We start from the raw sequence: 27,375 nt of genomic DNA, 5'->3' as shown, positions 1-27,375 counted from the left end.
AGAATTTTTTACAGAATAACTTTGTACTGTAGTAATATTTTATTGAATGATAAACGCTATTAAATTCTACTCAACTTTTTTAGCCGTTCATATCATTCACCAGATAACAGCACATATGGGTCTTTCAAAAATAACTTATATTCACAGTAAGTTATCTCTTACATACCCGTATTAGGCAACTCGTAAAATAAGGCACGCTTCGATCAAAATTCAAAAACACGCAAGAAACATTTTTGCTAACTATCATTGATTGTCATTTTCCTTAATTTACAGTATTTATAACTTTTGAATTATACATAAGAAATAGTATTTTCAAATAAGAACATACCAATTCAGTTACCAATACAGTTATTCCACTTCATACACTTAAAAATGATATTACAGTAGACTTTGCTTATTGTAATCACTTCAGGCAGTTTAGGCACATTCTAATGTTATTAGTCAGATTATTAAGAAAGTGAATAAAATCACAATTTCCTCTAAAAAGACATATTAAGGCAATTTAAAAATGTATGACTTGAAGATAATTGATAAATAATTCATCTAGTATTATAATCAGTACTAACAGATGTGGCTGATTTCATGTTATCAGCCACATGTTAAAGTTGCTAGCATGAAAAGAAAGCATAAAAATACCTATTTACCTAAAAATGTTAAGAATAAGTGACATTTTTATGTTTTAGGAAGCTTTGCACCCTGGTCACAATACGCAGCCCAACTCCCCATCCACTTTGCCCAGTCATCCCATGGACTTCACCCACTTGTTTTCCATATAAATTATTCATAAAAATTTCAAGAATACATATACCTTCATCTGACTATATATTCTGTACATAGATTTTTTTAATATCTCACAGAAAAATGTTCTAATTTCATGGTTTGTTTTGCTTGCTCACTTGCCTCTAAAGGAGGCTGAATCATAATGAAATTTTTATGATTCAGTCTTCCATAAAGGGCCTAATCCTCCCTCACTTTGCTTACATGATCAAAAAATTGTGTGATTATTCATCACTTCTCGATGCTGCTGTTTATATTTTTTTTATCATTGAAAAAAATGTCTCCGAGATTTAAGCTAAATATTTTATATATGAAATAGATTATAACTTGTATGTTTCAGGACCTGTTAATTTTGATAAAATTATCCATGATTGCAATGAGCAGAGACTACTGTTCTAAAACAACATATAATAATAATAATAATAATTTATGTATATTACAGGAATCATACTATTTACAATAAATGCATATTATAAAATAAATCAGTTACTTTTGTACAGAGGTGCCCGTGTATTGGGGCACTTTGTACATGTGCTCTCCTTTTTGTCTTGTTTATCCCTTTTTCTAATCTCCAAGGGGGTCTCAAACAACAGAAAATTAGTGACTTCTAGCCTATTCTGCAGATATAAAAGAAACTAATAAATGATATTTGTTGATTGATTCATTCAACTTCGTTGCACATGGACCAAAACCCTATTCCTTGTTTTTGAGGCCAAGTCAGTCCCGAGTGCAACCAATGTTACCTTGTGGGAGGGCTGATCCAGCATTAAATCAGTTTGAAGCTCTCTGTATAATGTACAGTACAATGTCCTTTTTTATAGCTTGTGCCCCCTTTATCATAGTCTGCAGGCAACACTGTTTTTGTATGTAGCCAGCATATAAATGTATAGTATACACAGACTACACACTGACTGATAAAATTACAAATATTTTAATGTGTTTGATTACTTTTGAAAGATCTTGCATATATTTATTTGCAGTCCATTTATAACATAACTTTCATATAATTTATACTAACAAAACTGTTGATGTTTAATTATAACATTTCTATAAACAAAAAAATCTAAAACAAACATAATAAAATAACTTAAAAATTTCTACAATATCATAATAAATGTTTTGATAACCTATAAGCTGAAAAAACTATATACCAATTTTTAGCATATTATGCTTCAATATAAAATATTTTACTTTGAAAAAACATGAATGAACCTTTGCCACCATTTTGCATGACGTGGTTTAACAATCTGTGAACATTCCCCGTCATTGGGAACTAGAAGTTCCCTAGATGGTACTGAGGGTGATAGATTCTGTTTTGGAAAAAACTTTGAGTTCTTTGTGTTAGGATCATTTTCTTTATCCTTTCCTTTACATGTTTTTGATTTTCTTTTTGATTTACTGGAATTAATTTGTGTGTTAACATTACTTCTTGAATGCGAAGCAATGGAACGCTTTAATGCAACAATGATATTGACAACGGCCTTTGCAACATCATCTGGAGAGGCATCTTTTTCAGATAACACAGACCAATCTTCTGGAGATACAGGCGGAGGAGTCTAATAAGAAATTTATTTGATATTATATTACTTTATAATGTTATATTTAAAATGTATTCTAAAAACTTACTTCAAATATTTTAACTGGAACTCCGTATTGTCCCCCTGCAGCACATCCAGTAGATATGATTGGAATGACAAAATGATCATTCCAAATAAATTCTTCTACTTCTCTAGCAGCACCCGGTCCACCTATAAGAGGCAGCTTAATTAGTATATTTTAATGTGGATTTAAATGTCAAGAAACAAATTATCACGAATAGTAAATTAATCTATACATTTAATAGATTAAAGAAAATCATAGTCATAAATTAATACTACTACATAAAGCATTATTCTAAAAATAAAAACGTGTATACCTTCAACTAGGATGCATGTATCAAAGAGACGTGCCACTGCCGATTCTCTTTCTTTTACAGAATCTCCCAAGAACATAGTTTTACCATAAGAAATTATTTCAAAACTACCATCTGGATGTTGATTTGCCTTTGATGTAAAATCCTTAATATATAATTAAATATAATTTTTTAAACCAAATTTCTTTATAATAAAAATAATTAAAATTCATCATATTATATCTATTTAATTACAATTCTTTAATGATTCTTAAATAAACAAAACTTGAGAATTTTAAATTGTTTTGAAAATATCTTGTAATTATTGAAAGATTTTTAGAAAATTTAATTTAATTTTCATTGATTATTTTGATGAAAATTATTTTGACAATGATACACTACTTCTACTGCTGCCCTCTATTTATACAGCTAACACGATCGTTCAGAGGGTGCTTCTCAGCCAATGCAGCCAATGATATTCTGATCATTTGCATGTCATACCCTGTTTTTCACTTCCTATAAGTTTCAGTTTATTCACATGATTCCTTCATGGTGTTGCAAATTTTACAAACATGAGTGTATAATAATGTCCTTATTGTAGGGGCTAAAACAAAAGTTGTAAAAGTAAACCTATCTAACTTGTTCTAACATTGAAAAAAGTAATATTCCCAAAATTTAGCTAAATTTATTTTAAGCAAAATACGAGATAATACAGTATTAAGCATTTAAATCATAATTTCCGTGTTACAACATCACAAGAAGGAAATAACATACAAAAATACTAACATAGTGGAATATTAATTTGTTATTTTTTTTTCTAAATATTTTTAAAGCATTGATTACAGTATAAAATACTTCAAATGTTTTCAAAATGAAAACTATTACATAAAATTTCCAGGATAAAATGGCTTTAAGCATTTAGACTATTAATTTTAGCAAAGAAAAATCAAAGTATTAAAATATTAAACTTCTATCTAGACCAAATTCTTCAATACTTAATATGAAAAGTTGGAGTTACTTTGTTAAAATACATTAAATTATAAATTTTCTAATTAAAGTTTTATCTCAAAACACGGATATCTACAAATCTCATGAAAACTTTCTTGAATTCATATATTGAATAATAATTGTATTATTATTAATTATTTCTATATAAGAAATTTTTGCATTCATATAAAAAATAATCAATATTTAACCTGTTCTTACTTGAGAGTCTTTAGTTGGTAAAATATGAACAACTGGAGAATATTGAGGATTAGATGACATATTTGCTGCTTTTAGTTCATAAAAGGTTTTTGCCAAAATATCTGCAGAACCCAGAAATCCTCCAGTAACTACTCCAATATTCTTGACCTTTGCTAATTCTCTTGCAATGGCTCTAAAAAATAATTTATATTCAAATCATGTTACATTATAAGTGAATATACATGTTTCAAAAATTTTTTATACATGTATCAGGACTTGTATCTGCTCATTATGTACAAATGACATTACTATTCTAATCATAAAAACTATAACCAAGTTAGTCTTCTGAAAAAATATAAACAAAATTTACTTAAATTTAAATTCATAGTACATCAAAATCTAACAGCAGTTGTTTTGAAAATATAGAAAGTACCTGCAAATTTTTTCAGAACGAGGATTCTGCAATTTGCTGCTTCCGGTAATATAAACGCATTCGTCAATTTGAGGTAAATTTTTTTTCATAAAAGTAATCTAGAATTAAATACCAAGTTTTTATCCATGGATTCATTTTTTTTTTTATATTATTAATTTTTATAACTCTTACCAAAAATTGCATTTTGGCTTCTGCTGTTGCTTCTTTAGATGTCTCAGAATAAGCAGGATTAAGTGCTCTTTTGACTTTAGCTCTTAATGCTAATTCAAATTGAGTATTCCCTAAATACTGAACAAAATATAATTATTCAAAATTTAATTTTTTAGAATTAAAGATAAAATATGTAATATTTATCATCATCAAACATTTATACTGCAGCATCAATTGTTACTTTGCTATTTAATACAGGTAACAGAGCCTCCTAACCTCTGAACTGTTAACTATGCATTCATCTAATTATTGAATATATATAAATGATTATTATTCATATGATCCTATATAAAAGTTCTCAAATGAAAATGATTTTTATTCCTCAGAAATAAAAATTTCATAATCTTAAAGAATATTCAACTTTTTTATTCTGTAAATTAAATATGACTGACAACAATAATATAAAATCAAAAAGAAATTTGCATATGCTACAGTCAAGTTAATGATGTGAGTATATAAAATCATATAATTATCTTTATGCATTGTGTTGGGCAATGACAGGGCATTGACATCAAATCACCCAATCACCATTCTAATGGACAATATTGGGAATGCACTAAAACAATGCCCAGTGCTGCTTCGGTTATAATGTGAACCATCATGGCAGCCATTGCACTCCATGTAACGTAACCTTATTTTGTGTTTTTGTTACTTTTGTTTCTGTTCTGTTCTGTTCTTTAATGTTTAGATTACATTATTGGAAAATGGAAGAAAAGTTATATAGTGAGTTTTATGAATTGGTAAGTAAGAAGAAAGAAAACAATAAGTTTACTTGAGTTCTAATAAATATGCCAAAAATATTGAAAAAGAACTGCAAGATAAAAAAAAAAAAAAAAAAGCATTCCTGCCAAGCAGTAGAAGTGTCTGCAATTCAGTGTCATCAAAGCTCAGTTGTTCGAATAAATATGACTGAATTAATATATACTAGACTATTTATTTATCCCATAGGCCATCTTATTCAGAAGGTAAAAAAGTAATATATGCCATATACTAGGTTTTACGCCCTATTTAAACTTCACATTCATTCTGTTTTTAAATGATATAACTCATTTCGTCTCCAAAAAATAAATATATTGTGTATTCCTGTATTGTATAACTAAATAAACATCTTTAATCATAAATGTGCTATACTCCAGAAAAAATATTTGTCATGATATTCAACAATGACCAATTGACTTCCATTTACGTCAATCCCCAGACAACGTTGACAACACATACCTCAAAAAAACAGAAGAGTTAGTTTTTTCAGATATTCAAGGTTGAATATTTTTTGATCAGTTATATTTCTATATCAAAGCTTAAATAGTAAAAATAATAACCATAAATTTTTATTTTGAATACAATAGCTTTCATCCAAAATTAAAAGTTTAATTAAATATTTACCGTGATCATGTCATTTCCCATTAACTGTGTAAACCAAGCTGGTATTTGGCAATTATCATATTTCAACAATACAACTTTTTTCCTATGTTCACAATAGAATACCTGCATAAAAATTTATCATGAAATTGCTTATGTATTGCCTAAATTTATACTAATATAGATAGAAATAAATAAAAATATAGATAGAATAATTCACTAATATGACTTATTCAACCAACCTGCTGCTGTGATGTTTTTGATTTTGTATATGAATCCGAGACAACAACTATCACTACACCAGCCTGATCTGTTTTCTGTTGAAATAATTTCAACCTATCTAACTTTTCAGGGGTAAGAGAAGATACTTGGCTAATGTCACTAAGTTGGGACAAAAGTCTCGATAATGGTCGGTGACCTAAAAACATAAAAATTTAAATTAAGAGAGATATCATACAGAATTAATTTGAATAAATAATTTTTTAAACTTACTGGCAGTTTCAGTACCTTCGTGTCGAAATACAGATGAAAATTGTTTGCTCTCACCAATAGAAACAAATGATTCACCTCCAGTCTGACTAAAGAATACTTCTCCTTCTGGAATAGTTGGCAATTCACGTGGTGTCAGTGGATTTTGAAAACCACCTTCACTTTCAGATGCAGTTTTTGTATGACTATCTGAAGTTTCAACTGAACACCAAACTTGATAACCGTATTTGGTAAATGTAGCTTTTAACTCCTTAGCCTATTACAATAAAAACATTTAATTAAAATATTAACAAATTTGATTTAAATTCCAATTGAATCAAGTAATTAGACGAAAAACTTCTTAAAAAATGTAAATATTTTAAAATTTGTAAAAAATTTTTGCAGTCTTTAAAATATTTAAAGAAAACGTTTCATAGAATATTTGTTAAATGTTAAAACAATTCACAGTATTTTTTTTTATTCAATTACATTTATTCTACTAATACCATTTCATCAAATATCAATTTGACGTTCATATTAACTTAAAAAATATTATTTTAATACTGTGGAATAATTTTAAAAATGTGTGACTTACTAATATTCTTTGCTTAGGATGAACACTTATAACAATTAATCTGTTTTCTTCTGATCTTTCTACTTTAGGTGGATTTTTCACAGATGACGACAATGGAGTGGCATCATATGATCTTGTCGATATCTAATTTATATAATTTACATTATATTTTAATTGATAACAACAACAAAAATAATAATAATAAATATCTTTTATTTACTTTCTTCTCAGAAATTTTGCAAGCCTGATCTCTCTGAAAATGAAGTGCAATTTCATCTGCTACTCGTTTGACAAATTCCGGTTCCCATGATCTCATGTTTACAACTTTTTCGGATTCAATTTTTTCTGTAAATTTAAATTTAAAATTTATTTATTTCTGCATGAAAGTTTTTAAATCTATATTCAAATTTCTTTTCCTGCTAATCAATTAACTTGCAAAAACATGGAACTATATTAAATACATATTAAGGAAAGCAATTGTTAGAAAATAATTTGAATCATATCCTCTTCAATTGATACTTTATATTATAGTTTGTTTAAAAATATCATAAAGTCCCACCAGTGGCCAAGTGAATTGTAGCCAAATGGCCAAGTTGCTTGGTAGTTTCAACACTGGTAGTTGACCTTGGGTTAGGGCCTCACTAACAGGCTAGCAATGTGGAGTTTTCCACATTTCCTTCACATTTCTAACACCTAAATAGGAACCTTTCCTCATAAAAAGTCCTCCGGGTAGTCATCTCCTCTTGGATCATCCAACATCTATGTTATATTGTCATATACAAACAGAAACAAAGTAACTTCAACAATCATCAAGTATTAATTTTATCTACTTTTAAAATAGAAGATGAATTTTAAAAACTTCTAAACTTTTTAAAATCCATCACACATTTTTCAAAGATTTATTTAGAGATGCATTACATAAATCTATCTCTATCAATAAAAACAATTGCTGTATTTATCATTATTACATTCTGCTTAGAATATTTAATCTTATTAAAAAATTTGCAAATTCCTAGCTGAACTATTCATCATAATGTTTTACTTTTGTAATGCAGGAACAAGTTAGTCAGCAGAATTTATACAATATCAAAACTAAATTTAAAAATGAATGTAATAAAACTCAATCTGATGTGGTTAGAACTTAGCGTCTACATAAAGATTACGCATCTTTTTTTCACTCAATACGTGTAGCATCTATATTCAATTTTCTGAATAATAAATCAACTTTATTTAGAAAATTCTTTTTATAATAATTAATAATGGTCTGAAACAATTATTTATTAACAATGTTGAAATTAAACTTGTAGGAAAATTATTAATTCTTACTAGAAAGTTACTAATAGATATTTATTGAATTTAGGTACTATATTTGTTGATGAAAATGATACATGTAAATATAAATTCTTTTATTAACTTCAACAAGATTCAAACTTCTTAAAAAAAAAAAAAAACATTCTAATTCTATTGTAATAAAAATGATCAAAAAGGAAAAAATAAAATGATAAAAATATTGTTTATTAGTATAATAATAATTGGTGTTAGCTAGCAATCCTTGTTAAACCAATTGTTTAGTAGAATACTATTTAATGGTTCTAAATAAAACATTTAGAATATAAATTAATTATAATACAATTACATTATTTAGTAAATTATGCATGATATTTTAACTGATATTTACCATGTTCATTATCAAGTAGACGATAAGGTATATATTGTGTAGATGCAAACTGTATTGCTAAACATTCTGGTGGCCACTGATCTGTAAAATTTACTGGAATTATTAATTTTCCAAGTGTGTCTGCCAATTTTACCTACAGTAAAACAAAAAATTTATATGCAATATTTTAACATCATGTCTTTATTTCTTCAATGGAGATTTACCTCTCTGTTTGTCCACTGCGTTTTTCCATACATCGGTGTAATTAATGGTACAAAAATGTAGCAATGTCTAACAGCAAAATTTAAAGCATCTTGCCAATCACTCCCAGTTTTTATTTCATGAACATCCTGTTTTAAATTTAAGAAATTAGATATATATAAAATTAAATGAGTGAATAATATTCAATTCTTAAAATATAAATTTTATTACCAAATATACACTGAATCCCAAAGTACACAACTCATTTTTTAACTGTAGAGCATATTGTGCTGCTTCAGCTCTAACGTAGCTGAGTAAGATTGGTTTAGCAACAAGTTCCTTTCCAGTGAAACCTCGTCGATAGTCTTTTCCTCTTCGTACAGATATTGATCTAAAATCAATTCTGAAATCACAGAACATACATTTAAGTACTTAAAAACTAAATGTTTGGCAAATAAATAAATTTAACTTTTATTCATCGATAAGTAAAAATAATAATAATTAAAAATGAATTAAAAAAAACTATATTATGCTTCAGTTTTTCTTTCAATAAAACTTACATTAGTAATAATATAAAGAATTTTTAAATTTATTTTTCTTAATATTTGACAATTTCTATTAAAAGTCAATTAAAAGTATCCCTTACTTAACAAGGTTTTGCTTAACGCAGGATTTGATTAACGTACGAAATTAATTGCGGCAAACCCTTTATAGACGAGGAAAAAGTTTTAATTTACGCGGTTTTACCAGTTGTCTTTACTTAACATTGATACCGTATTTTGATATATACGAGGTTGGATCGAGGAATTAATTAATCACATTAATCAAGGGATACATGTATTAGGAAAAATCAATAAGTATTCCTGTTGAAAACTCAATTATATAACCATACATAATAATTTATGAGTAAAGAATTCTGCAATCTTTCATAACAATAATGTTATTTTTAAACAAAACACAAAAAAAAACACATTAAAGAATGAAATAAAACTATAAACTTCACTCTTTCAATATTTCAAACACTTGATTAATTATGCAATACTTTTAATAATGTGTAACGCTTAATGTTTTAAAAACTTTTACTTTTTATAATGATGCAATAATCAACATTTTTCTTGATTAATTAATTACTTATATATATAATTAATGAACTTTTAAATTCATCTTTTACAGATTTGGAAAAAATAAAACACTTGAATAAATTAAGAATGTTGCATTAAAATGTGTGAAATCATAAGGAATTTTGATTCTTCTGGATGATACTATTAGATACCAAGACATTTTAAGATCAAACTATCAGTGTTTTCTACAATTATCACACCACTTTTGCTAATCATTGTGCACACGTCTTGTTTTTATCTATTCCATCACATAAAATCAGTCATTTCTAATTCATTCTTTTTGTAGTTTCATCCTAGTACCTATAAACACAACAGTAACAATGAATATCATCTATTTGAATTTATTTACTCTTGTTCACTGTTTTTCAACAAAATTTTGAAATCAGTAATAATGAAATATCTGTTGATGATCCACTTCACCTCATCTCATCTATTACTGTATTATGTCACTAACGTGATTATTCCGTTCACTAATGATTGGATCATTACATATACCTTGTTTATTATTTTCCAGGTTAGCTTCAGATATTCTTACTTTTAAACCATTATGTTAATATTTTCATAAGGTATAAACAGTATTTGTTAGAAATTATGATTTAATGGTCTTTAAATAAGTATAGCAAGTCCTCAGTTAACATTGTTGATAAGTTCTTAGAAACTGCAACATATTACATGATGAAACCAATTTTATTACAAGCTATAATTCAGTTAATATTATATAATTGGAGTGAGTTTCAACCTCTAATACTTACTTTCCACCTCATCAATTTTACCTATAAATGGTAAAATTCAACAGCAACAATTGTAAATGATAACAAATATACTTTTATCTTTCCTCGATGACTGTATGATGAAATAACATTAAACAAGGATTTGCCACATAAAGATTAAGGACTTTCTACATTTATAAATATATTTATTTCTAATGAAACTTGTAATTACAAATTTAATTCATAATTAATAATATATGTTAAATGGTGATTCCTTTTCCAACAGATTGTGTCATCAATTTTGGTTTTAAACTTAATTACCATCCAGCAATATTCTACAAAGATTCATCATTGGGGACAGCTGAAAATCCACATTTACCATGCATGCTTTTATTAGATATAAAGATTTACAGTCCTTAAGTGGTCAAAATGGAACGAAAGATGTTTGTAGTGTTACCAGTTATAATTTTAAAACTTTTGTTTTTAATTGGACATTTTTCATTGTTTTTTAAAAGGAAGTTTTGAACTTTTGACAGCCATGTAGCATACAGAAAAAGGTCTGTCATCAAAATATTATATTCCAAAACACTGAAAGTACATAAATGACAAAAAACTGATTTCAAAGTACAAGTTACACATAAAATAATTTCCTACTGTGTACTATTGAATATATTTTTAAATATTTGGAATATATTATGAATAAATTCTTAAAAAATAATATTGCAAATTATATACAGTAAGTTAACAAAAAACTACATAAATGTACATACTTTCCCAATTTCCATGATGGTTTTCTTCCTACACCATCACCATCCACATTATCTTGATTTGAACTGGGCTGGATATACATTTCATTTGTGGTTGAAGATAGAATAGCACTATGAAGTGGTTTTGAATATGACACTCCCATTTTATTATCATACTGAATACAAAAACTTTGACCTATTAATATATCCATTAATGTCAAAAAGCTTTCTTGCATCGTAAGAACGGGCCATCCATTTCTCTCCATAAATTTATATTCATATTTAATAACATTGGCTTCATTTTTTAACTGAAATTGTTTAAATTTATTATTATTATAAGTTTATATTATTTAATTTTATATTTTGTATCACAAACTAAATCTAGGGCAATAATATTTCTTTGATGAAACAATATTAGATTGGTCAAAAACAATTGCAATTTTCATTATTTTAAACTTTGAGGCTTATTTTGAACTAAAATTTTATTTAATTACATTAACATAATGTACAAGTTTAAATCAGTAGAGGGACATTCTGCTTTATGCTAATGGTTTTGTTTTCATGTTTATTCTTGTTTATTTTATATTGTCAAATTAAAACATGGGAAAAAGCAAATTCAAGCAATTTTATTGTACAAGTTCAAATTGGGACATTAAGCAATATAACAATATATATAAACTGCACACAATATCACCCAAGCATTTGGCCAGGAAACAATCAGTGAACATACAACTCAACATTGGTTTTATAATGAGGAGAAGAGCCTTAAAACTAGGAAGGTCATGAATGTTCTTCTGAGATTGATGGCAACCAACTGAGGGCCATTATTGAGGCTGATCTCTTCAAAACAACTTGAGAGGTTGCAGAAGAACAAAATGTTAACTATTTGATAGTAGCTTGACATTTGCACCAAATAGGAAAATAAAAAAAGCTCAACGAAAGATTGCCACACAAGTTGAACAAATTTGTTACAAAATCTGCTCTATTTTTTTTGTGCAACAAAAATGACCCATTTCTGGATCATATTATGACATGTAACAAGAAATAGATTCTGTCTGACAATTCTGCATCATTATGGACCAAGATATACAACTAAAAACACTTCCCAAAACCAAAGCTGCACCAAAAGAAGGTTGTGGTCACCGTTTGGTGGTTGGCAAATGGAATTATCCACTACAACTTCTCAAACTGTGGCAAAACTATCAAAGCAGAGAAGTATTTTCAGGAAATTGACAACATGCACCACAAACTGAAACATTTACATCCAACTATAAATAAACATCATCAGCCAACCCGTAATATATAAAGCTACCACCAATTATCTTGTAATTTATAAATAATATAGCAGTTTCCAGCCCGATAATTTCGGCTTTGGTTGGTGGTAGCTTTATATCCAACATTGGTCAATTGAAAAGAACCAATTCTTCACCATGACAATGACCAACAAATGATTCTGCAGAAATTGAATAAACTGGCCTACAAAACTCTACTCATTCAACTTATTCACCAGTCCTCTCTTCAACCAATTATCACTTTTTCAAGCACCTTGACAACTTCTTGCAAGGGAAAGTTTTCAACAACCAAGCAAAAGCTCAAAATGCCTTTAATATAACTTATAGGTTCTTCCAAATTCTATGCTACTGGAATAAATAGATTTGTTACTTGTTGGCAAAAATGTATAGATTCTAATGGTTCTTATTTTGATTAATAAACTTTATTCTAATCTCAGATATACCTTTTAAAGTCAATGATTGCAAACCACAATTATTTTTGCACCAATCTGATAATTTGTTTCAATTCAATTATTCAAAATATGCATTGCTCTCTGCATATTGAAATAAAAAAAACCTCATATTTCAGATATATATATATATATATATTTTTTTTTAATGTATATGTATTAATGTTCTCACCAGAAATTTTTACTAATTAGGTGAATGTAGTGTAGGTGTAGAAATAGGTGGTAAGTGGGCAAAAAAATTATGCAATATTTACACGGTTTTTTAGTTGCTACTCATTCTCATGATAGATCCTTTAGTGATAAGCATAAATCTTGCTGAAGAAAACAAATATGATTTGTTCTCTTCAGCACAATTTATACTTATCACTAAAGGGTAAAATTCTCTGTTATTTGGAAATACAAGCTTTCTCGCTCTCTTAACAGACAGTTCTTCAGACAATTTTTCCATTCTGTTGAATTCATACATATTTCATCCTGTATGTTTCTTCCCGTCCTGTTTCCATATACCTTCTTCCCAGGTCTTTCTTGATCTTCTGTCTATTTGTGGTTTCTATTCCATGGCTATCATTGGTAATTTTTAGCTTCACACCATATTAATTACCTTTCTTTTATTTCATTAATAATTAATTCATTCATGTTCATCACTTCTTTTAGTTTCTCAGTTTTAATTTCATGCATGAGTAATAATCTGAATAATCTTGTCAGTGCATCCATTTCAACTGCACTTAGCCAGCTTTCTTTTTCTGTTTTTGATATTCCCTTCATTTTGGCTCTATATAATATGCAATAAATATCTTACTACACTGTTACATATTCCATTTTCTTTTTTGAGATTTTGACATTTCATCAGATTCCGTTTAGCCTCTTAAATTGCCTTTTCTTGTTTTGTATTTCTCAATCCTCTCCCCCATTTTGGTTTAATTCCACTCCAAAATATTTGTAAAAGTCACATACTAAAAGTATTACGTTTTCCATTTTTATACTTTCCTCACCCATAGTTTTTTCCCCATATTTATAAATAACACACTTATATTGAAGTTCATTTGAAAGAGATCATGCAAAAGTTAATTAATCACACAGGCAAAGCTTCTGCATAGTTTTTGCAGGTAATTGGAAACATTATTATTGATTTGTTGTCTTCCCTGTTGCTTCTTAAAATAACTAAAGAATGCATTTGTAAAGCCAGAAAATGACCAAATTCTATTTGTATGTCAATTCAGTTTTGAAAATGTAGTATGATCAGAATAACATCTACTATTGATGCCATTGAAATTCCATTAAAGTTCTATGATGAACAGTAGTATGGTTCATAGCAAATTGCTAGCAGTCTCCAACTTAAAATCGAATTCTGTTATAAGTCAACAATAATGATGGTAATTGGGTACAGTTCTAAACATTACAATATACATAAGCTTATGTGCAATCAGTTACTGTGTATGCCTATTATAGTGTAATATAGCAATTGCATTTAAGTGTATTGAACTTCAAACAAATGTTTAATATTGTAATTAATTATTTCGTAATTTTTTTTAATAAAGATTCATGAGAATACAAGTAATCAACCATCTTCAAAGAAACCGAATATTGTACCAAAATTGGTGTTGCAATCTTCATATGGAATTAATTTTGTTTTTATTTGTTTGCCTTTTAAATTTCTCTCAAAAATAATTGGATCATCATCTTAAAAATGGTAAAATGGGATAAAATACTTATTTCGTTGGATAAAATATTAACAAAACAATGTTAAAATGATAGTAGAAGCAAATGAAAATCAATTTTATTTTAAATTTTCTGCTTGTCTAAATTGACTCACAAGTCAGTGTTGAAAATAATGAATCAAGTTGGGTAAAAAATTGCCAATTTATGCATCAAACGTACGCAAGTGCAAACTCCGGGAAAGCCCAATAGTTTCAGAAAAATACTGGTCAATTAGTCTTTTAAAAGCTACCGTTTACATATAGATACATAAGCAAACAATCGCCTTAAATAATCAGGCTATAAATCCGCTATTTAATAATTAATATATATCGGGCTTTGGGATATTTGATACGCTACCATTTACAATGATAATTGTTTTTTAATCATTTTTGTGTATGTATGCTTAAAATCTTAAATGTAAATAAACAATATATAAAAAACTAATTTGTGTTAAGGGAGCACAGCATTTATTTTTTTCAAAATAGCACTAAATAATCTATCCTATAGATGCTTTCATTATTGATATTCTACTTCAAATTAAAAACTCAAAATATTTTATATTAAAAAATGTTAGTTTTTTAAATAATCTATGGCTTACTTTTATGTAACAAATTTGTGTGTGCATTATGATATTTTTATTTATTCTAATAAATTCATTTCCATTAAAGTGTTTTACTAAGAAATTTCTAATCTTACCTGATTATTTACAGCCTCTCTAACTTGACTTAAATTACTATTCATATCTACAAAAATAAAACCTAAACATTCGCCACTATAAGTTATCACACCAACACGAAGTTTTTCTAAAAGAAAAATCAAAAAATATTTTAAGTATTAAAATAATAATATTTATATTATAAATATAAATTTTAAATAATACTTAAAATGTTATTAAATAATTTTAATGTAAATATTTAAATGTAAGTTATAAGAAAATTAAACCAAAAACTTTACAAATAATAATAAATTATATTTTACCAAATTGTTTTTTTATTGCGACTATGTTTTTTTCATTAATTAAATGAATAATTTTGATTAATCTTTCTTGATTTTTCATTACTGGCCAACTGTAAAAAATAAATATTCCATAAAAATTTAAATAAAGTTGTTTTCAAGTTACATACATATACATAAAAATACATTAAATTTAAAATAAAACCTATGGTAGAAGCTATGTTTTTATATATTGCATATTTAATAAATTAAATTAAATAATCCTCAGAGGAAAAAAAGCTTACAACTATACTTAAAGAGAAATTTTGGAAAAAATAATCCATAAAATCAGCATTTTTATTTATCAACATTTTGAACTCTGATAATGACTAATTAAATTAATTACTGTATATTTCCGCAGAAAAGACGACCTTCGGATAAGACGAGGTATAAATTTTCGTCAGAGTTTTATAGTTTTAGCATACATCTGTCCTATAAGACGACCCCCAAACTATCAACAGCCTATGAATTTAGTTTAGATCAGCAATCATCATCTGGATAATAATACTGTATAGAGTATACAGAATTATGTCCTATTCTGTAATTTTTCGAATGAACAAATTTTATTTTCTGCCTTGCTATTGTCGCAAACGTTCGCACTGATTCAGGCATTCGGGTAATGACCTTGACTATTCACAAAAACGTCGTACGGGCTATTCTATTTTGTGGACACGCCCTACTCTCTAATAGTAAATAATTACGGTTTGTCCGTTTTTTTTATAATGGTTTTAATTTATATAAATTTCAATCTAATTTTTTTGTATCTGTCCTATAAGACGACCCCGGATTTTTGGGGCCTTTTTTTATGATTCAACTATCTACGGAAATATAAGGTAAATATCAAACTCAGCTTTTTTAACATTTAACATTAATAAAACATTTAACACCTTCTATTGCTGAGAATACTTTATTTAATTAAACACAAACGTTTTCAGCCTAATGTAATAGGCTATCCTCGGGTGAACTGGTAATGACATATTGAAATTTTCTGAGTAAAGTCAAAATAAAAAAAAAAGTTTGTCAAATTTATTTCTAAAATATTTTCTATTTTTACTATTAAATTAAAATAATTTTGACACTTTTTTGAAATATATATATATAAACTTACCCTTCTTTTGTAAGAAATAGAAAACTTGCAGGAAGACTAGGTATTTGGGAACACATAAACCTTCTTAGTTCTTCGGCATTTAACGTTAATTTTTCTAATACAATTACACCAAGAATTAATTTCCATTGATTTGAATTATCAGTACTATTTAATTTGTTATTATTAAGTTCTTCAGATAAAGATATGCCAAGTATAACGTCCGAAACAGAAAGTTTATCTGTCATCTCTTGTGAATTACTGTTGGCAACATTTATAACATTCATTGTGTGAGACAAATCATCACTATGATTTGCAATTAAAGCTAGAGTTCCAGGTAAATCCAAAGACTCAATATTGTCATTGGAGGGTGAATAAAGCTTCTCTGGCATAATTAAAATCTTGCAAATACCGAAAAGTTTGACGAATTCTGGTTTTTTTACATAATCTGTTAAAAAAAATAATAATTTATTTAAATACATAAAAAAATATATACATAATTTTCAAAAATTCAGTCACTAATATAATTGATAACAATTCTTTCAATTAACAATTATCTTAAACTTCCAATACTTTTTTCATTAAAAAATTATACTTAAAAAAAACAACAAATTAGAAGAAAAAATAAAGATTACCAGAAATTAAATAAAGATTTATTTTATTTCTCAATTTCTCAAAGAATATGTTTCAGAGAAATTAGATTGGTCCTGACATGTTAAATAATACAAACCATTTTAAAGAGAAAAATTAAAATAAGTTAGAAATTAGAAACCAAAATATTCTTTGCAAGCAACTAAATAAGGTGAGACAATAAGAGTAAAATCAAAAGGTAATCTACTAAGCTGTCAAGTAGTAGTAACAGAATAAGCTATATCTGAGAATGCTCTCTTTCTTCTTCTGAAAGATACTGATGACCAATGAACAGCATTGGTCATCAGCATATTTTCAATACACTTTCAATGGTTTCCAAAACAAGGATGAGGTAGTTGAATGAGTTAATGAATTTTCATGTCATTAATTGAATTATTCAGGTTAAGATTCTTAAAGGAAAATGATTTATCAACCTAATTGATGATGATGATGATGCTTGACAAGAACCTATTTGTCATATCACTCTCTTCAGCACTTTTTAATCTCTAGGAAACAATTTTCTTGGTCAGCCTGATCTTTGTTGATTGCCACTTGATTTTAGATGAGTAAGCATCTCTGAGATCTGTTAGAGTCCATACACACTCAACATCCAATGACCATCCCCATCTGGAAGTCTGTCAAGTTGGAATCTGACATGCACAATACTGCTATCAGAACAACTAATTCAGACCTGTAAATACATATGCCATGTGTTTGTGTGTAAATTTTCCATGTTTTGCAGGAGTATCCAATCATTTTTTACAAATGTGTATTAACTAGGGATTGCAATCCAGCAGTGTTTTCAATCCAGCTGGATTTTTGCTGGACCAACATCATTCCAGCTGGATCCAGTGCAGATGTATTATTGGTGCAATAAAGTGTTATCTATCTATCTATCTATCTAATAGATCTATCTATCTTATCCAGCAATTTATGGTTTTTTTAAAGAGATAAAACATTCTTTTTTAAATACTTAAGAAACTTTTATTATTTAGACAGGTCACTATAAATCAGTAAAACTTTTTACACATTTAGGTAGTAAACTTAACTTTGGTTCGGTTTAACGCTTGAGATAGAGATAATTAACTTTAAATGTTTAGTTAGATTATAATTATAATGTAATCTTTAAGTTAAATAATAGCAAAGGTAATTCTACTAATTAATTTATATTAATATATTATAATAATGTGAGGACGGATAATCAGTGGCTAAGTGGCTATCAGTCTTACCAGTTTTCTTATTATAGGCTCTACATATCAGTCTGTAATTATTTATAACTAATTTAATTATTCGTGTTAGTAAAGTAGTCAGTAAGTAATTAGTAGTAGTCTAGTAGTTAGTTATTATCATCACAATCATCAATCACATACATTCATATCATCATATATCTAAGATACTGATACTCATTAATTTAATTAACTATTTAACTAACTAAGTAGTCCCAGTTTCTCACTAATTTTCACAATAAAATTGTCTTGCCTAGCCCACTAACCACTTATAGAATAAAAGTTAAAAACTCTTATTTAATAGAATTAGAGTAGAAGTTATAAAATATTAGTCTTGTCTTGAATAAAATATTTTAAAGGATTAAATAAAATTAAATCAATCACTTCTATTATTTTTTTGACTTTTCTGGAAGTAGGATCTCAAGAAACAAATGGTATTGATGGTGTTGTCTCCCAACCTACTTCTTAATGAACTGTATCTATATCCCGCTGCGGAGAAGGCCCTTTCTGCCTCTACATTAGTTGGTTTCGGGGTCATCAAATAATCATAAATCGTTCCGTCATGTGATTAATTGACATCACAACTGATCGTAAATTAGAATTATGTGCCAGAATTAGGAGAGGAGTTACTTATTTTATTTAGCGAGAGCGGAAAGTCAACTGGCAATTACATCAGCAGAGGCAAAAGGGCAGACAGTGCAGTGTAGAGAGGGGATGTAGCACGTGCTGCATTGAACGGTAACATCACTCTCGCCACCGAGCGATAGCGCACGTAGCAAAGCGGCAACGCCAACAACGTAGACTTTTGCACCATTATTTAGAAAGATAATTGAGTATTTGAGGATCCAGCAGGCTGAAGAATGCGCTGGATCCAGCAATTCCAATCCCTAGTATTAACATAAAGCAAGTTAAACTAATTAATCAGGAAGGATCATAGTCATTACTCAGTCTATAGAAAACTATTTCATACTCAGCCTGAAGATCTATTTTACTATAAAATATCTTCTTAGTTGTAAATATATTCATAAAATTTAGAAATCCACTGATGAGGCTTGACTGTATGAAAGCAAAATGCATTTGGATTGTATGAACTTATTGAAAATGAAGCTATTGACAATAAAGGTTTAGTTTTTTCTTCATTATTTGTTTGTCTGCCTAACCGAATCTCTTAAAGTCAGATAAAAAGGAGTATTTTTACTTGTTTTAGTCTGAAAATAATATTGTCTTTATTTTTAGAATTTACAATCTTAGTTATTTTATGAGAAGTATGAAATAAAAGAAATAAAAATGCATAAAGATAATGACAGGAACTTTCAGCTATTTATATATGGTAATAAAGAATTTACTTTAAAAAAAATGTAGTGTAGGAAAAGAAACAAATACAGGTAAAAATCTCTGTTCAGAGTCTTTAGATATTTTACTTTCCCAACTGTTATAATAGAGAAAAAGTATGGCGATCAGACAAAAAATGACCCCCCCTCAAGATTTTTACATTTTTGGACTTAAAACCTTGAAATGTCAAAAAATGCAAAAATAATTTGGGGGTAATTTTTGTGTTTATGGATGTTTTTGTGTGTGTGGGAGGCATGATTTTGTTCACCCTCTTTGAGGCTTAATAACTCCTGTGCCTTTTGTCAAAAATTTCTGAAATTTTGCAGGGAGATTTGTGTATTAAGTGGATTAATACTGTTAAATTTTGATGGTTACAGGTCAAGCAGTGGGGAGATAAAGGGAGTTGTGTGTATCTCCAGTAGGATCAGACTTAATGGCAATTTTACTCATTATTAGCATTACAATTTTTTATAAAACTCATCCCTACCCTCAAATTTAAGCTTTTAGCCATTTTATAATAGTTAAAAATATAAAAAAATCTTTTAATAAAATATGATAACAGATGGTACTACCAAAATTTTAAATGTTGCCAGGAAAGTTGAGCAACTCATTGCTGGTTTATTTTTTATTGTAAAAAAAAAAAAAAATTAAAAAGGGTAAAGATTGAGGAGCTTTTTCAAAAATTAGTGTGTTTGTAACTTTACAAAAGCTATAACCCATAAATGATAAGTTATTAAATAAAAAGGTACAGTCAGGGCCTTTCAGAAAAAATGAGAGGCCTGGGGCAACTAATATTTTAGAGGCCCTTCAAAATTTAGAATAAAATTGGACAAGACAATAAATTCAATGGTATTTAATATTTTTTGGATTATTACATTTAATTATTTTACAGAAGCTTTGTGCACTTTAAAATTAGCAAATTCACTGATTATTTCAGAATAGTCTAAAATATGTGCTATTAATGTTGAGTGTTGCTAGTCCATTTAATCTTTCCTGACACATTGTAGATCGTAAATACTTTTTAATTCTTTTCAGAACACTAAATGATCTCTCACCTTCTGCTACACTCACAGGCAAGGTTAAAAAAATTTGAAGCACAATCATTATATTAGAAAATATGTTTACAAATCCGATGTTGATAATTTCCTTAAGTAATTCTTCCAGTTTCATGCTTAGTTTAAAATTGGATTTGTAAACACGCTTCAGCAGTATTAGTTCTACAATTTTTATATTTTTCTAGCAATAATTTTGCCTTTGAAACTATATTCTCTTGATCCATTTTTTCATTAAATTTCCATAAACTTCAAAATTCTATAACTGCTTTAGCTATGGACAGTTGAGGCAAAGTGTTTTCAAATTAAAAATTGGAAAAGTTTTTCTCAATTATTTTTTTGGAGAATTTAACTGTGAAATTAAGGCTGTTCTATAAGGCGTGACATCACTTTGCCTTCTCCCATATTTTTGTCTAACATATTGGGTTGCCAAATTGAAACCCCAAATATTTCAAGGCCCAGGGCAGCGGCTCTTCCTGTCCCCCTTTCTGACTGGCCCTGGGTACAGTACTTGAAAGAGGAAAGTGATAAATTGAGACATGACTGTTGGCCAACACAATAAAAATAAAAAGATAACATCAGAAAAACTAAGACTGGATTTCAGAAGCTTCCAATTTTATGTAAACAAACAGTTAGCTTGTAAGAGTTTTTTATATAGACAGTACTTAGGATAACACACAACTTCCTTATATCTTATAAGTATCCTATGGACAAAGGGCAATTGCTCTTTTTGTCCATAGGTTAATGCAAATTTTTATCATAGCAGTAAAATTTTACAAAAAACAAATTTGTTTTGCAGAAATGATATTAAGAATTTAAAAAGAAATTTTTAGCTGATAGCCCAAAATAAACCTTTGAAAGAGATAGAACAAAATTGGGTTCCAAGTCTGTAAGTTTCAAAATATTTGTATAAATGTCAGAAAAATCAGGTGTCCTACAGATATTGACTCTGATCGTGAAGTAAATTGTCAAAAATATGACAAAAATTTACTGTGATGCTGGGCTATCTGAGCACATCGGAAATTAGTTTGCTCAGTTCAGGTCTGGATGACATTGGAGATTGATGATTAGGGTTTCTCATTTCCCAGTCTTTTGCTTGTCCCAGGATAAAAATGAACTATTTCCCGGGATGGAATTAATTATTTTTAAGATATATAAAATATCATGAAATCAAATAATATAATTATTTTTCATTTTCTAAATTAATTTAATACATTCCGCAACCTCCAAAATCATATTAATAATGCAGTGTAAGATATATATTAAAAATTACCTTTGAATTATGTAGAAATTTTCACAAATAGAAAAAAATTTATTAAAGTTTGCTGGAAACTGCATACAACAACAAAGACAACAAAAAAAAAAAATGCTTTGAATTGAGTTGAAAATTTAAAAAAAAATAAAAAAAAACTTAGATCAAACTTCTAACTTAAAAGGTAATTTTCATTTTTAAATAAAACATTTAAAATAATATTTTGTATTATTTTTATAATAAGATTTTAAAAAGCAAAGATGGTCGATACTCCCATTACTCAATCTGACTCTTATTTCAGTAATGAAAAGTCCTGCTACCAAGAATGTTCTTTCTGATTCAATTGATATGAGTGGAATCGACTTGTTTAAGAGAAAACAGATGTTATGTGTTTTTTCACCCGTAGCCTGGACAATGGTTAAATACTTAATGGTTAAACAAATTAAACTTATGGTACTTGTACACCATGTGTTTAATTTATTTTCTTTCCTTTATCTCATCTCTTTGTTTCATACCTTAGTGCTATTTTCTTTAGGTCTGTACACCCTTTGTTTCCTTTCTGTCTTGACTGATTAACACCTATTGGCTCCAACACACAAAAAATAAAATTTATTGGAGGACAGAGGACAAGGAAAAAGTGGAGGTTTGGACTGTTTCAGGGTGAACACAGATTGGAATAAAAAAGTAAAGAAAAACTTTGTGCAAAAATCACACACAAGGAGAATGAAAAGGAATTGTTTACAGAGAAGACAACAGTATTGTTGGAATATCGTAAGAAAATTAGAATTTGACTTTCAATATAAAAGACAAAGCAAGTTAAGTTTCAGAAGAGAACAGTCCAAGAAAAGGGTTTCCACAAGCAACATTCATCTGAAAGTCTTAACAGTCTCCTGTTGGCTTTGTTACATGTTAGTCAGCTAGTAATTATTACTATTATTCTTTCTTCATATCCTTCTTTTTCTTATTTTATAACTGCTATATTTTAAACAAATAATACTATGTATTATGCATAAACTTTTTATAATGGATCAACTGTTAAATCAGATCATACCAACTGCTACTGTAATGATGTGTGTTCTATATATTCCCAACTAGTTTGTAATGTTCAATCAAATGTAAATCAAAAGTTCATTTGTGATAATAAATAAACTTTTACAAGATTTTATTATATAATAATGTTCTGTTCAAAAATTTAAATGTATAAGCAATATCTTACAAAAAAAAATATTTTATTTCAAAGTATTTTCATTTCTTTGATTAAAATATTGTAAATATAGTCAACATTCTTAGCAGAATGCCAAACAATGCTATCACATTCTTTTCTTATCTGTTATTATCAATTTAAAGTTTGAAAAACAAATACAATATTCTGAAGTTTGAATATGTCTAACATTGCTTCAAAAACCTTTGTCAATTAAAAAGAATGATTTCTACAGATTTAAATTGTCTTGTTTATTTCTGAATTAAAATATAAAGTACTTTAGTAGTACAAGTCTAATTTACACAGTTGTTTAAAATTTTTACAATCAATATTCTGTAAGAGGTTTGTCAACACCAATGTATGTTGACAAACCTCTTATAGAAATTTGTGTGTTTCTATATTCATTTTATTTTGTTATGGTCTAACAAGTAAGTCAGGGATGTCCAACCCGTGGCCCACTTAATATTTTTATGTGGCCCATAGCTTACTGCACTCTACACATTCTTTACATACATTTTCATTTGTTTTGGTAAAGTATGTCGTAAAAATTATTCTCATTTTGCTGGATACACTTTGATGTCATAATGATGTATCTGGTTTTAGAAAACTGTTATGCATATGGGGTAGTACATACCTTTATGTTCCTGTATGTATAGTCTACTAAGAAAATTTTTTAATAAAAATTTTTGTAAAACTAAATTTGTCCTGGCAAGTTTTTAAAATAAAGTACAGTGGGTGATCGGTTAACAAACATAATCTGTTCTAAGACCATGTTTGCTATCTGAATTGTTCGTTAACAGATTATCGATTTACCATAGATTTTTGTGGGAATTTGGGGGTCTCCAGAATAAATTAATCAAAATAAATAAAAAATTATATACTTTCTTACTATGTTTATTTACACGTAATAACAAACTAAAAACAATATCTCCATTTTTTCGTGGATGGCACATCTTTGTTTCTCAGATGCAATTTTCGTTACTCCTTTATCTGCTCGAGTCTTTTTGATAATATCTTTCTTAGGTAAGATTGTGTCCTGTAAACCTGTTGAAGTCATCTGCCTTCAATATCAGACATCTTCTGTCCACTCTCTACCTTGGATATTATCTCTTGCTTAGTTTCTATAGATAATATTATGGGGTGTCAAGAACTCTGTTATCAGTTTTTTAAATATAAAGTTCAGAAAAGCACTTACAAAAATTCAGAGAACAAAAATTCACTAGTGCAAAAAGGTTATGTATATAATGTGAAAGTCTTGTTCCATAAACCATGTATAGATGCCATTAAAATATAGTTTCACAAACGTAGCATGGCTTCTTATGTTTATTCTGTCAGGTGTTTGTTATCCGAACGTGTGTTTGATGTCCGAACATAAAAGTCTTTCACGAAAGTGTCTGTTTGTTGTCCGATTTGTTCGCAGTCCGAACTGTTCGTTAACCGATTACCCACCGTAGTACATACTGTTGTGAACAATTCTTTTCGTGCATGAAAAACATCAAAACTGCTGAAAGAAATAAATTGAGTGATACCCATTTAACTAACATTCTTAGAATTAAGACTAGTACCACAAAAGCCAATATTGACAATATTATAAAAGGAATACAATGTCAAAAATTGCATTTAATTTATTTTTATTTTGTGGGAGTATAATTTTTTTACTGACAATAATACAGTATATATAATTACAAAAATACTGTACAGGTATTTGTTATTGAAATTTGATATTCACATTTTGAACTTTTTAAAAGCATATATTCATATAGAGTACCTTTCTGGCCTGCCGAACATGCGTAAATTTCTAATTTGGCCCATTAGGAAAAAAGGTTGGATAACCCTGGTCTAAGTACATCCCATTATTTTTACCATTTTAAGGAGGAAAAAAAAAAATTTGTAATGATAATTAATGGGTATAAATTATATACATTAATCTATAATATATAATCATGTATTTGTCACCTAGTATTATAAGTAACTTAATTTACAACTTGATTATTAGAATAGAAGACTTAATTTTGTGTAAAAAGCTCATTCAAATAAAAATTGCATATTTCTTTATTTTCAACGTTAAGAATATTGTAAGAATTATTCTTATATATGGAAAAAATATTAAAAGAATAGTCAAAAATCTGCTTTTCATTTGAAATAATGCAAGACTATTATAATAAGTTGTCATAATTATATTTTATTAATTCTATATTCTTCTAAAAGTGGAATTGGAAATTAACCAGAAATTTTAATTTTAATTTATATATTTTAATAATTACAAAATAAATTTAACTGACTAGTAGAGCTTTTTATTTATTTATAAAAAATAAAATTATATATTATAATATTATGCAATGATGTAATTAGAGAAAATAAATATATTTTGAAATTCCATCACATAACATTTCAAGATATTTTGCTTCACGGTAAATCCACGATTACACCTATTGCATTCAAGGACCCTGGATTATCCCAAAGGAAGTTGGTCATTACCTTCTTCAAATAGACGTAAAATCAATCAATAATGATCAAAACGATAAATATTTATAACGACAGTCTACGGTTTTGTTTTTTTATTTAAAATTATGAAATTGTATAATTACAAAGTCATTGTTTATATAAATTGAATAACGGACAATAAACAAATTATCACCTCAAAAAATCTGTTAAAATGAAGATTTTAAGCCATAGAAAAATTCATTAATACATACAATATATAATTGAAAAGCCAGAAAAGTAAGAAATTTTAATTTTCTTTCAGAATTATTCATAATAATATTACAATTAAACCGAAAACATCACTTTATAATTTCATCAAGTTCATTACACTTCAACAGAAACAATAAAAGTAATTAATGCAATGATTTACTAGAATTTTTTAACAACTTTATAAACAATACAATTCACGCTCCTCCTGTTTTTACCAATACAAATAAAATAACTCACATCATACAATTATCATATATTAACGTAGTAAACAATGATACGTGAACAAGGCACACGAAACCAATCTCCTGGTTTTCGTGCACCTTGTTTATTAACATATACCCAGTTTTGAGTAGAACCATCGTTCGACATTTCATAAACGAGATTAAAAATAAAATTAAAAAATAGAGAAGTATCGCTATTTCTTTTCAACGACTAAATACGAGGAAAGAGACAGAGTTCGAACGCAATTAATCCAAACAGAACGACAATACGTTCACGGTTATTAAAGGGCTCAATTCGACTTCCAAACGAGACCTCGTCGGCCATAGATAGGGGTCCTGCAATTCCGGGATGCGATTCTTACCCATTTCGACCGCGAGTAAGTGCACTTCGCATCAATTACACACACAAATTCTCGTGCCAACGGTATGACAATCAAGAATAAATACATTTCATACCATGCCAACTGTATGACACACTTAGTACACATCTAACAAAACTTCTTCCGAGTTTTATACTATTTAAATTTTAAAAAAAATATTAATAAAAAAGACAACCGTAACCACAATTTCCGCAATTTTATCCTTTAAATTATACAAAAAAGAAAAAAAAAATGATAGAAATCTTATCATTAACTTACCAAACTTGAAGGGAATTTCGCAATCGACATTCGCTCAGGATGGAAACTTCCGACTGACAAAACACGAATACTTAATCGAGTGTTTCTCCTAATTTCGATTACACATGCAACGATGAGATTTCAAAAGCAAGCCTATCCTTACGATATTCCCAAATAAGAAATAATTTAATCCGAAAGTGAGCACGTTTCTATACTTACACTACCGAAGGATAGGAGGAGAATTCCATGACTTCGTCTCGAGTTCGCATCAACTACTCGTCTGCTTATCCGACTTATTCAGT

General features: G+C 28.1%; 1 protein-coding gene across 3 annotated transcripts; it reads right to left on the bottom strand.

Annotated features, from left to right (window-relative positions):
* Positions 1-581: 581 nt before the first annotated feature.
* LOC136989726 (uncharacterized) lies at positions 582-27,375 on the bottom strand. Of its 3 annotated transcripts, none has more exons than XM_067287968.1 (19): positions 27,293-27,375; positions 16,873-17,296; positions 15,750-15,838; positions 15,468-15,574; positions 11,357-11,640; positions 8,987-9,158; positions 8,779-8,904; positions 8,576-8,708; positions 7,118-7,242; positions 6,919-7,041; positions 6,348-6,600; positions 6,098-6,273; positions 5,880-5,981; positions 4,458-4,574; positions 4,287-4,384; positions 3,875-4,046; positions 2,693-2,834; positions 2,404-2,525; positions 582-2,333 (listed from the first exon to the last, which is right to left on the bottom strand). In XM_067287968.1, the coding sequence occupies exons 2-19, from the start codon at positions 17,238-17,240 to the stop codon at positions 1,965-1,967; spliced, it is 3,078 nt and encodes a 1,025-aa protein (XP_067144069.1). In that variant the 5' UTR covers positions 17,241-17,296; positions 27,293-27,375; the 3' UTR covers positions 582-1,964. The 3 variants fall into 3 exon arrangements, with proteins under 3 accessions (XP_067144069.1, XP_067144072.1, XP_067144070.1); XM_067287971.1 differs by having other exon boundaries at positions 6,363-6,600; XM_067287969.1 differs by having other exon boundaries at positions 27,095-27,369.

This window comes from Centruroides vittatus, unplaced genomic scaffold, assembly GCF_030686945.1.
Source record: "Centruroides vittatus isolate TY-2023 unplaced genomic scaffold, ASM3068694v2 scaffold_752, whole genome shotgun sequence".
NCBI classification, from domain to species: Eukaryota; Metazoa; Arthropoda; class Arachnida; order Scorpiones; family Buthidae; genus Centruroides; species Centruroides vittatus.
Note: the sequence above shows the minus strand (reverse complement) of the source record. Positions and strands in the feature narration are given on the sequence as shown.

What these genes read in the sequence shown, in the direction of transcription:
- LOC136989726 (XM_067287968.1), bottom strand. Translation starts at nt 17,240, where the DNA reads ATGCCAGAGAAGCTTTATTCACCCTCCAATGACAATATTGAGTCTTTG. An exon ending in CGCAGTGGACAAACAGAGAG is followed by an intron (nt 8,709 to 8,778) that starts GTAAATCTCCAT and finishes GTTTTACTGTAG; the next exon opens with GTAAAATTGGCAGACACACT. An exon ending in TACCAACTAAAGACTCTCAA is followed by an intron (nt 2,835 to 3,874) that starts GTAAGAACAGGT and finishes TTATATATTAAG; the next exon opens with GATTTTACATCAAAGGCAAA.